General features: G+C 43.7%; 1 protein-coding gene across 2 annotated transcripts in view; it reads left to right on the top strand.

Moving 5' to 3' along the window:
* The window catches only part of unc13a (unc-13 homolog A (C. elegans)), a 46,142-nt gene extending 33,348 nt beyond the window's left edge, over positions 1-12,794 (top strand). For both annotated transcript variants that reach the window (XM_082524603.1, XM_082524602.1), the window contains 8 exons: positions 2,674-2,703; positions 3,780-3,836; positions 3,985-4,065; positions 4,552-4,699; positions 5,463-5,519; positions 8,878-8,970; positions 9,367-9,526; positions 9,608-12,794. In XM_082524603.1, the coding sequence (XP_082380729.1) occupies positions 2,674-2,703; positions 3,780-3,836; positions 3,985-4,065; positions 4,552-4,699; positions 5,463-5,519; positions 8,878-8,970; positions 9,367-9,526; positions 9,608-9,896 (915 nt within the window). In that variant the 3' untranslated portion in view covers positions 9,897-12,794. The remainder of the gene's footprint in view (positions 1-2,673; positions 2,704-3,779; positions 3,837-3,984; positions 4,066-4,551; positions 4,700-5,462; positions 5,520-8,877; positions 8,971-9,366; positions 9,527-9,607) is intronic.
* The last annotated feature ends 76 nt before the right edge of the window (positions 12,795-12,870 follow it).

Here is a 12,870-nt window from a genome sequence, read left to right as displayed (position 1 = left end):
CTTGCGGATGTTTATAGCAACATAAATGAAGATATTACATGTTCATATGGTGACCCCCGCAGTATATAAGGCCTACACGTGCACAAGTATGTTCTACTTACACCTGTTACTGCCAAGGCAACATCAAAGGACAGAAAGAAAGAAGAAGGAGGTGGAGAACGAGAGAAGGGAAAACAAATGCAGACATTTTGTGTGGCCCATGCCTAAGCAAAAGATCAAACAGTTTTTGCATCACATCTACATCCTACCCTCTGCTCACCCCCCCTACACGCAGTATATGCAGCATTGCCCTGCAGGTGCCTTCGTTCATCCAAACAATCCAGACGAAACCCTTAAAAAGCAAAAGAAAAAAAAGGACTGCACCATATCATTCCTGCACCAGCTCATGGCTGCTCTCCAGTATGTCAGTTGTTTGGAGAGATTCCTGATTTATGAGTAACTCACATCAGAGTTGCATAAAAATGTTAGCCTAAAGGATCCGACCCACTTCTGAAAAGAATGATACATTTTGGAAAGCAGCCGCTCTTCTTTTGTTTGTTTTTGGTATATGTGTTATTTCTGTTTGGTTATTAACTAAAGAGCCTCATATCACTGATAATAAAGTGATAATCTGTGGCTACTGTGACCTTCAGTCACAGGACGCAGAGTTTAATGTGCGCCAAAGCTGCACGATCACACCCACAGCGACACTCTTCATGTGAAGCTGCTGAAAGTTAAACCTCGTATTTGCTTTATGAGCAAAGAGTTGATGCTGTAACGAGTTAGCTTAGGTGTTATGGCTACCTGCTCAGTTCTCTACCTGTGCTTAGTCCAGGCTCTAAACAGGTGTCAGTTGCTCCACGTCCCTCCAGGCCTGGGGCCCAAACTTGTGATTTTGATTGATGTGGGGCTCTTTGCAGCTTGACTGACCCTTCTCTCTGGTTGTTGTTGTTGTGATTACTATTACATCCTGCTCCCACCGCTCTCCCTCCACAGATGATTGTAAGTACAGCACTCCTGTGTGTTTGTCTGTCTGTCAGTCCACGGTGGTCAATTTCTCTGCTATATGTGGCTGCGATCTTCCCCTGTTTTTACCCCACATCACACCGTCTGCCTTCTCACGACCTCACCTCTTTGATCTGTCTCATGTCTCCTCTTTTCTCTTCTCTCCTCCAAGTCTGTCTCTCGTTTGAGAAGACAGGAGCATGGTGCATTCCTAACTAGTTCTAATAGGTCCCACCCCACCCCTCAGCAATCTTCACCGATTAGCCCCCTCTCCCTTTTCTGCTGTCTCTTCTTCATGAACGCTCTCCTCAAACAGGAAATGGTACTCCTCTCCTCTGTTGTGCCTGGGTTTGGCTTGTTTCTTCTCATGCATTGCGCCCTTTTATGGGGACCCCGGTGAGGTGACTGATCTCTCGGTAGCTTGGTATCTACTGTCCCGACCAAACTCCAGCACCCCTTTTCCGCCCTTTCCAATCCTCTCACCCCACTGTCCCCACCTTTCCTACCTGTTTGAACTGTGTCCTGCCTTCCTACCCCCTACTGTGGGTTTGTTGCTTGCATCTGATCTATTTCAACACTGCAGTCTTCTCTCAGTATCCTGTACGACACTGTAGTGCACTGTATGTCTCTGCGGACCTGTCCTGTTGGTCTCTTCTGGTTTGGTTTCGTGTTCTGTTGTTGCTATAATTACTGTCATTGTGTTTTTATAAATAGTCTCGATGCTATTTCTTGGGTTTAGGTTGTGCAAACGAGGTACACGGTTTGTTTTCTTAATGTCTTAGGACCAAATATTTCACTTTCTGATGCTGACAACCTAAAGATGTATGAAAACATTTATTTTAATGTCAAGTTATTCATTCTGATCTCTGGTAACTTCCAATAAATTATTTAAGAGAAGCTGGTTTAACATCATAAAGATGCAGACTCTAAAATTGTTCTTTGGATGGAAGTTACTGCACAGAGCTTTAATGCTGCATAATTATTGAAAATATTATCTTTCAGTGATTCCACTAAGAAACTGGTAAAACTATCGGCCTGCCATCACACCTAAAACTCACTAGCACCATCCTGTTTAATTTGTGCATAAATCTAAATATTGTAAAACGATTTCTTTCATGATAAGCCCAATTTTAGTCTTGTTCACGTGACTGAGCACCCTGTATTTTTCATGCAGGTAAAATGTTCGTGTGCTGTGATTGATAGCCAGAAAATGAATTTCTTATTGAGCAGTAAAGAGAGTATGCATATGTTTCCCCTAGGTAAAATTTTTATTTTAACTTTGACCAAGATGTTATATTACATTTCTTTAATGTAAACTATTACGTGCTAAGATACATTTAGATTTTTCCTTTTTTCATGCTTCCTGGCACTGTTTTTGCTTTGGATTGCATGCAAACAGGTTACGAGTGGCCTGGCTGAAATATCAGACCACATGCAAACAATATCTCTGCAATGATCATAAGTGAACAGAGTGCAGTCAAAGCATTTACTCTCATAATGTTGGATTGGCAATCGATCAAAAAAAGAAATAAACTGAAAAAACTGACGAGGGTTTTTCCAACATTCGTTAACATTTTTAAAGCAACGTCTGAGCTTTTGATTGCACGCTCTTATGCAGCCAGTGAGCGTGAAGTCAGACAGCAGGGACTGGCCACTGCTTGAAGTATTAACCACATGCTCTCTTTCCAGGGGAGGCTGAAGAGTGCTTCTCACAGCGATGTAAGGACTAAACCCCTTTAGATCAATGTGTCTTGTCTCTCTCCTCCACGTCTTCTCTCCATGTCTATGTCTCTCTCCCTCAGCTCCCAGTCAAACAAAGCAGTGGAAATATTGTTTTTTTTTTCACTATCTACATAGTGCTTTTTATAGTGTGCTGTAAACATACCTCTATTGGATGTAGACATTTGTGACTTAAACACAGAAAGTCAGTGTGTTCAGCAGTCACTTAATTTGACTCAGACCTGGCTGGCTATGTGCAAAAAAACAAAAAGACAACAGAGTGTGGTTTAGCTTCACAGCCAAATCAAAGGGAAGCCAAGCTTGCAGGGTAAAAAAGTATATTCATCACAGCAGCCCCTGCAACCAAAGGCACATCTATCTGCACGACTGACAGTTTAGCTTAGAGTAGCAGTGGAGGGATGCTGGATTATTCTTCCCTGTTGCTTCCCCACAATTTCAGAAATGCACTCTGTTATTTGCTAATAAAGCTCTTCCTGAAACTTTTCTGCTATTCTTTTTTTATTGCATTATTTGAAAGAATACAAAACTACAGTTGGTTTTGGTAAACTTTCAAAACCGTATTTGTAACCACAGTCAGCAGTACTTAGGATACATCTTCTTACAAGAGTACTGCATTAGGCTGGACCAATAAATACCAGCACACACCACGGTGAAGCTTTATAGCTGCTAGATATGTGTGTGTGTGTGAGAGAGGGAGAGTGAGTGTATCTGTGTGCATTTGAGTGCACAAATATGTCTATTTTCCTGCCCTTACTACGAGCTGAACCACTTTCCCTTCTCCTTGTAGTGTTTGTGTGTAATGTTTTGGAATGATTAAAAGACAGATAAGTGTGATAACAGCACTTGAAGGAAAATGTACCGTGACACCTGTAAAGCGGTTCAGAGTGACTGTTTATGAATGTGTGTGTCAGAAACGTCGCTGTCCTCTGTGTGACACTAAGCCATTTACCGCCGCCGTTGTTTTGTCACGATAATAACAGCGCTCCTCTCTCTCTCTCTTTCTCTCTGCTTGTCTACCTTTCTTGTTCCTCCTTCTGCCTTTCTGTCTCTTCCAGGGCACTCAGCTCATCTTTAACGCTGCCAAGGAGCTCGGACAGCTGTCCAAGCTGAAGGTACAATATGTTTCTGCTACACTTACGCTCTGGGCCTGGCACCAGTGCTTCGGACTGAGTCTCTAATTGCTTAGAAAATATGCGGAAGAGCATATGAGGGGGACATATTGGTCATTTTGCTTTATGCCTCTCCCGCTGGCATCTTTAGGAGCACATGGTTCGTGAGGAGGCCAAAGCGCTAACACCCAAGCAATGTGCTGTGATAGAGTTGGCTCTCGACACCATCAAGGTAGAGATTCACTTTCATTTTCAGTGATTAAACATTGAATATTCTCTTTATTATCAGTGCAAGCGTTTCAGGAAACAAGAAGTCATAAATGTACAGTCTTAAAACCCAGAGTTTGGGACCAGGAAATGAGGGTTTTTTTTATCCCTTTAGGATGAATTAATAAAAGAAAAATAACACATAATTTCACTCCCAAAGCATTTTCCCAAGATAACACAGGCACCCACATAGCACCAAATGTTAAAACGATTGTTTAAAGCTCTACGGGGGCTCTAATTTGCACATCATAGAAGCGTTTTGAATTGTTATCTGCAGTTGTCAGTATTGACTGGTTTAGTGTTGGATTCATGTGTGACTGTGGGAATGTCAGGATTCGCTGATGATCACTCTGCTGTGTTTATAATTATTTGTGCCCTTTTATTTCTTCAGTCAGCTGCTGGTCGGAAGATGTTGGTAAAATGTTTTTTTCCCCGCCCTTTTATGTGACAGCAATATTTCCATGCTGGTGGTGTGGGTCTGAAGAAGACATTCCTGGAGAAGAGTCCTGACCTTCAGTCTCTCCACTACGCCCTGTCCCTTTACACGCAGGCCACAGACAAACTCATAAAGACCTTTGTCCAATCGCAGAACGCTCAAGGTAACGTACAAATCTGTCTGTGTCTGAGGGGCTTTGAATTTGCTTTACCTTCCAGTATCTTCAGTTGTTAAGTATGAGCTTAACTACCTACAGCATCTTACATAATTCTCTGAGGAAGGGAAATGTATTCCTTCTTCGCTCACACTCTCAGAGGAGCCCCTCTCGCTGCCCCCTCTGTTGATGTTAGGGTTTTCCCAAATGCCAAGTTTCTATACGCTCAAAGTATCTCACGTGCCTCGTAGAGCGTAAAATTGAAACTGCAACAGCACAATATTTCTCACTGTCCTGAAATGCTGAGTCTCCTGATAGCGAGCTTCTGGAACTGCAGCCACTATTCTGTAGATGATCTGACAGCTATTTGCAATGAAAAAATAAATACCTACCCACTCTGTTTTCCTTCTCTTTGATGCTGCTGCTCAGCCTCCGTCCTCCTGTCACATAGCTGTGTAACAGCCATCCCGTTTCTGCCATCAGACGCTCACACATAGTCCCCGAGCACTGGTAGAAATGCCTTTTGAGTGGATAATCATTTAAAATTGAATTTTTTAACTAATGCCATGTGGCTTTTGATGTTGCAAGACACAGTTTTTTCACTGCTTATTTGGTAGAAGTAGCTCAATTTCCCCAACAAATCAGGGAAAATGCTTTTTACATGTTGGTCTGTTTTCTACTCTGTAATTGTGAAACTCTCTGCAAACCTCATATTTCTTCGTGTGTCTCCTTTCTCTGTCTACTCCCACCTCCTGCCCCGTCTGTGGGACAGTGTTCGGCGGGAAGGGGGTGAGATTCACCACTAGTGAGGATGTTTACCCAGAAAAGGGTATGTGGCACTCAGGCTGAGGCTCTGAGACACCAAGGACCACCAGAGAGCCTCCAGAACAAAGCCCAGCAACCTCCACCTTTTCACCCACCCCCACCCCCACCCCCCCATGTGCATCCTGAAACTGTCCTGCCTGCTCAGATTCATCCCAACAGACAAATGCAATGCACAGACTGAACACACTCTCTGCCTTTTTGAACACACATACATGCCCACCACCACAGCAAGAATGGTAACTTTATGCATTCATGCATGAAACGTACACACTGATGTCTGTATGTACAGAACTGCGCTGAATACATACGCCGTGGACAGTATGTATGAGCAGACACGACGCATGATGCGCGGACATCAGACAAATATAATAGAAATGCATTAAAGCGTGGAGGAATTCTGATGCAGCATGATGTCACCCAGAGAAGCCAGGGGGCTGTGTGTGTGTGTGTGTGTGTGTGTGTGTGTGTGTGTGTGTGCAATCTGATGAGTCTGTCCTCAGGTTGTAGAAGCAATTATTTATTTCCAGAAACACTGGGAGGAAATCTTTTTTTTACAGTGTCACTGTCCCTCCCACTGTGTTTGAAATGGCAGATGCTTGAAGAGGAAGAGTAGGATTATTATGAAGATGATGATGGCTGTTGGCTTAGTTTGTCTGGGAGGGCTCTCTGTCCTTCCCTACCCTGCGATCGCATCCAAAAGCAGGCAGAGATGGAAACACCCAGTCAGCTTCCACACGCAGCGCCACCCTCCCCAAAGCGGTGATGGGAAAGGGTTCTCAGCTCGTCTCCCCTTAACAGATCTAGCCAATCACAAACAGTCCATCGGGTCAGGTGGTCTGATTTCCGTCTCTTTAGATCAGAATAAAAGAGTCTGACTTGCTCTCAGATGCGGTATGTTCATACACGCTCACACAGAGACATATGCATTCTGCTGTTTGTGTGTGCACTTGGCTTCGCCGTTTAATTTGATGCTACGATGATGATCTGGTGCTGCGCAAGCCCTAGCACCCCGACAGTCATCTCAGATGAGCGGCTCAATATGACATTGTTAACACTGCAGTCTGTTACACGTCAAGTTGTGTCACTTTCCTCTGGAAAGAGACCAAAGATGGAAATGTGTAAGGAAAGAAAAGCATTCAAAGTAGATTTTTATGCAGATTAATGCCTAACTGTGAAAGGTATCCACTACCAACAAACACTAGCAAATGAATTTTGTTGGAATAGTTGAGATTTTGAAGTGTTGCTCTGAACTGGTGTGTTCTCAAGTTTGATTGTCTGACTGAGCTGAATCCCACTTTCTCATCCTTTACCTGTTCAAAATGGTGACACCAGCTTTTTAGTTCTGATGAAGTATGACTGGAAATAATTCAAATGCTCCTTTTTGCAAGTTTTATGGAAAATCATCTATTTGAGATTGAATAAACAAGCAGCAAAGAAGCGTATCTTTCGCCTTCCTGCCAGCTGGTGGATGTCCCTGACTGTAACAAGGAAGCAAATTAACTCCCTGTCAAACAGATTTCACTGAGTAGTTTCTCCAACCATATTAGAGTGGATGATTAGAGCAGGATGAATGACCAAAGCTCAGTGGAATTTACTCGCAGCTGAAAGAGTCTTTGATCAGCGCTGACGGTCGGTCTCGCGTGCTGCTGGCTGTGAGCGCCGATATTTGCGGTTAAAATAATCAACTCATTTGTGAATAAGTGGCAAACTCAGGCGATGCTTTGGCACATTTAAAGTACAATTCTGAGATTTAATATCTATTTTGGTGACGTTTTGCAATATGGTGCAAAATGTGCCTCTGATTGCCGTGTTTGTTAACGAAGAAAGGGGCTGCTTTTTCCTGGCAACATCTTCCTGCCTCCCAGCCAGAAAAGTTTCTTTCTCATCTCTCATGGATGTCCTCTACTGAGTAGACAAGGCCAGATGGATGACTGCTGCTCTCTTTGGTCCTGTTGGCAGTGAAACCAGCAATCCCATAATGCTCCCCTGAGAGATGCAGAGAGCCGCGTGCCAGGAACACTCTGCCGTCTAACTCCCACAGACACCTTGTTTAGTGGGCGGCTGGTTAAAAACACAAACACACAGGCTGCTGGTCGTCGCCACAAAGATACCGTTGACAGAGCGAAGACGCTAATTAAAACACTGAAAATTAATGTCCATCTGTCACTGTATCCTTCTGGAGTTGTACGTGGATATAAACCGCTTGTTCACATGCGGCACAAGGAAAGATCATCATCCTCCCTCCCAGACAAAGGTGTTAGAGCCTGGTGAAAGCCATCTAGACTTGTCATCTTCTTCCTCAGGCAAAAAGTAGAACTCCAAGGACCCCAAACAAGCCCAGGTCTGGCGTAGCGTAGAGATGAAACAGTTAAATGACTTTGATGTTTGATTGAAATGCAATGAAATGACTGATTTTAACCAGGAAACATCTGAGCGGTCAGTTATGAGGGTGTGTGTCGCTCTCGATCCATAAACTTACATTAAATGATGAAAAAACTAAACAAGGAGGAATAAGAGCAATCTCTCTTCAAGAATGGAAATATAGACATTAAAAGGACAAAAGAGCAGAAAATATGAAAAATCTTCTATTCGCTCTTCTTGCAGAAAGCTTTATTAAAGCAGTCAGGCATCAGTACTGTCATCCTATACCGACGGGCCGGGGAGGCCGAGCTGCTTCTCCCTCCACGTGGTCCCTCCCTCTCTTGGCCCTCCTCTTGACCATGCTTGGGTAAAAGACTTTACCAAGGAATGGGTGTATCCATCTGAGCATGCCCAGACATGATCTGTGTCGGTGGGGGGGGGGGATCCACACCGTTAGCTGACCTTCTCCAGCTTCTCTCCTGTCTTCTTCTCTGCCTCTTACTAACCACCCCGCATCCTAACAGACACTTTGCATCTATGAGTGGGCAACAGTTACCACAGTGATTGCCTCTCAGTCGCTCAGGTTTAATCATAAGGTAGAATGCATTACCAAAGGAGATAATACAGCTATTGCAGGCTTATTGTTATTATTATACACTACCAGTATTAAACACATATGCCCACTCATAGCTGCTTTGTCTGAATGTCCACTTCCAGACCACAACATATGCACAAGCAGAACTCTGTGCTTTATTTTAAACGCTATTATTTTATAAAGAAACATTTGAATAGTCAGTACTCTGCTTTATATTCACCAGGTTATAACTGAGTCCATTTCGTTGTTTCTTTTGTGAAACTGAAATGGAAGTGTAACTTTTTTTAAATTTAATTATGGAGGAGAATTCGAAATAGAGGGCACAGCGGCTGCGACATTAGCACAGTGGAGATGGGGAGACTCGAGGGTATTAATGGCACTTTTACTCTTTGTCCTGTCCCGTCAGGCTCTGGGGTGGACGATGCTGTAGGAGAAGTGTCCATCCATGTGGAGATTTTCACTCACCCGAACACCGGAGAGCACAAAGTCACAGTGAAAGGTGAGCAAAAATATTTTGTATCTTTGTTGTTTTCACATTTATTGGGACTGAATCTGAGGGTATAACATTCAAGTCATAGTTTAACATTTAAACATTGCTAGACCCCGCGGGCAGGACTGTATGGCCATAACAGGGCACCAGAATATAGCTCTAGCTTTCATCTGCCATAGAAAAATATGATTTTGTAATGAATACTCTTCCAATTCTATTTTCATTATCTTGACCATAAACTGAATGTGAGGCCTGAGGGAGAGCCAGTATTGTCTGAGTTTCCTGTTCACTCGCCCTCGCTTACCGCTCCACTTTTTCACACATTTTCTCCACACGAATCTCACAGTCACCCACACCTTCCCGCTCTCTTTCCTTCCTTTAGCTCTGTCTTTCTGTCTGTTTCAGTGGTCGCTGCAAATGACCTGAGGTGGCAGACGCAGGGAATATTCCGGCCTTTTGTGGAGGTCTATATCATCGGCCCTCACCTCAGTGACAAAAAGAGGAAGTACGCCACGAAGTCAAAGAACAACAGCTGGGCTCCCAAATACAACGAGACCTTCACTTTGTAAGTGGTTGATGTGCATCGATGATTTGAGGGATTGTTTCGAGAGATTTTTGTAATATTCTCCATCGCCCCACTCTGCAGCACCCTGAGTAATGAGGTGGGTCCTGAGTGCTACGAGCTGCAGGTGTGCGTGAAGGACTACTGCTTTGCTCGAGAGGACCGCACCGTGGGCATGGCTGTCCTTCAGCTGAAGGACGTGGCCCCTAAGGGCAGCGCCGCCTGCTGGCTGCCGCTGGGTAAACGCATCCACATGGATGAGACGGGACTGACCGTCCTGCGCATCCTCTCCCAGCGCAACAACGACGACGTGGCCAAGGAGTTCGTCAAGCTCAAGTCCGACCAGCGCTCTGCTGAGGAGGGCCGTAGCTAGGGGGCCAAATCGCAGTTTAAAATGCCACGTCAGGAACTCGAATCTGCCCAGGAGCTCTCCTGAGCCACTGCAAGCCACTGCCCCGATTATCCAGTGTTGTAAAAGCACACATAAGACAAGAGTCGCCACACATACTGTAAATACATTTATTTCAGTGGAAATGACAGAGTGCGAAGCAAAGCATCACTCGTTTTCTGAAAACGCACCAGTGTCTTTATTGTTACTGACTTCATCAAACATGTTTTTGATTCAGTTATACATAGAGTTTAATCTTAGAGCATATAACTACTTTCCTCTAATCCCAGAGGAGAGCCATGTCATCCCACACACACACGCACACCTCACTTGACTGGTCAGAGTGAGAAATATCTTGTAGCCTTTAATATTTTGGCGTTCTTTCTCACTCTTTCTCTGCCTTTTTAACCTTACCCCCAACTTTACCGACCCCCAGCTCCTCTCGTCCCTTCCCTAGTTTGCAACCACTTAGAGAAGGGACCGCAAGTGCCAACAAGGAATTGCTCAAATATGCCAAGACCAGCCCTAAGCACAACCGGACCAACTGTCCACCTGACCCGTAAACAACTACAACGGCTGCAGCCTCAAACATTCCAGATATTGGGTGGGGAAGACATACAGGGAACAAAGCACTATTTAGTTATGATGAGTTTAATATTTATTTACTTTTTTCTTCCAGATTATATCTATATTTTAATAATTCTATATATCATCACATATATATATATATAAAAACTATTAAGGACATATGTAAAGATAAATACAGGATTGTTCGATGGAACTGTGGTCGGCTAAAGATTGTCCTCGTCCGTCTCTCTGTCCGTCTACCCTGTAACAGAGCACACTGCCTGACACCCTTAATGCCTTCCGTCTTGTTAACCCTTGCACATTATGTATGTCCTGTTTCCTATATGATAGAGAGCGGAGCCTGATGATCAAGCGCTGTAAATCATCGGACTGTATGTGTGTGAAAATGAGTGTGTGAATGTGCGATCCAGTGTTTGTAATACGTTCTAATGTCAACCTCGTGTGACCGCCCGTGTTGTCTGTCACCTGCAGATGTAATCACTGAAAGCCATCACAAGTGAAGGACGTCACAACGGGTGTAGCGGGAGTGCGATAAGATTCGGGGGATTTTTATTGTTTCGTTCAGTTTGTTTAATTTAGCACAGACCAAGGTTATATTGTGCGGTGGATATTTCCACCTGGTTTACTGCAAACATTCCTCAGCCAGGCAGCTCTGTAAGGACAGTCAACTGCCTTTAAAAAGTGCGTGCTAATTAAAGTCCTACATGTATAATTAGATGATTAAAAACACAGTCCCTGAGAAGCTAAAATAACCACGTGGGTTACACAACAGCACATTCCCCAACACGGGGAGAGCACATACCGCTAATGATCCAGCGCTTATCGCGTCTAATGATCCACCTGCAGATGCCGTAACCCTTAATCGTGAGTGAGAAACGAGACCTCTGCTAAAGGGCTGCAGATCCAGACCAAGCCAGGTCTGGATGTGACATTTAAAAGAGGGCCTACTGTCCACAGTACAGAGATGTAGTGTGAAAATAGAAGAAGCACAGGGGCTTTGCTACACATAAAAACACATTTATACTCTGAGCTTGTTTTACAGCAGTTCACCTGAAGCTACGGTCACTTTCATGTGAAACTAAATGTTTTAAAACGACTGCTCGCTGTCTAACATGTCTCTCAATGCGACATCTATTTATAAGAAAATACCCTTTAAAAAAAATAATATATTTGTTGTTTTCTCGTGAACAAAAAAATCATGGGGGTGATGATAATAACAGGATGATCGGTTGGTTGGATGTTTTTCTGCCTCATTACTAAGATGCCCCCTCCCAAACCTGAATAATATCAAAGTCCCCATTATTAGAACAAGGCCTACAAACTGAACTCTATGCATCTGATCTATAAAGTCTCTGTAGATGAGTGATTTGGAATCAGTCTTATAATGTTTACATTGTGGATTATTATTCTAATTATATCAGCACAAGCGTTTGTCTGATATGTTGTAAATGCCGTCTCTGTTTCGATGGGCCAAACATCACAGCTGCGGTAGAGCTGACCAGAGACGGGAAGTTTGGTCAGCTCAGAGGAAACCGATCGGGAGGGAGATCGATCGCTGCGGTCGGGTAGTTGTAAATAGCTCGGATGTAACAAACACACGTCATACTATGTGAAGTGAAGTTTCGCTGCTCTTTTGTAGACTTGAATTTTGCTGCGAGTGACTGCACAGCTGGTGTTTATGTGCGACTGGGTGCCCAATCTGGAAATGTAGCTACTATTGAAGGGTATAGAAAGACCGCGTGCACTCTAGAGATCAATAACAGAGCGTCTGTATTACTTTAATGGGGCCTGATCAGGAGCCATTCAAAGTAATGCATCGTATATCATTATATATAACATGCTGCCTGCTAGTGAAAACTACTCACAGCTAAAAGTTAAGCAATCCCTTAATATGATCTTGTGTGTGTACAAGGTCTTTTATTAAGAGGGCACATCTACTTTTAATAGCAAAATCAATAACAGGTACGCAGCTGGAAATGCCACGAAAAAAAAACAAAAACTTTATTGCTGTTGACAATGATACTTTAGGAGAGGAAATTCTTCCCCTTCCTCCACCTTCAGAGGCCCGGACTGCGTGTTGGATTATCAGGTTGGCACGTTGAACAGGAACGCACACACAGAGGTGGATGAAGCACAACGAAAAGCACACAGACACAAGTGGACACACATGCATGATCCGTCCTGAAGTGTCTCGCTGAGCAGGCCACACAGACAGATACCTGCACAGCGCTGCTGGTCCGGTACTTCCAGATACGGTGCATGATAGGAACAATAAACAAAAAGTAAAAAAACGTGTATTGTGCCAGCACGCATAATTATTTGATGTTTAACTGCCAATTGTTGTCTTCTTTATTTTGATATTTAATTATCG

The sequence above is a fragment of the Aulonocara stuartgranti genome (assembly GCF_965226115.1).
Source record: "Aulonocara stuartgranti genome assembly, chromosome: 23".
In the NCBI taxonomy this organism is placed as follows: Eukaryota; Metazoa; Chordata; class Actinopteri; order Cichliformes; family Cichlidae; genus Aulonocara; species Aulonocara stuartgranti.
Note: the sequence above shows the minus strand (reverse complement) of the source record. Positions and strands in the feature narration are given on the sequence as shown.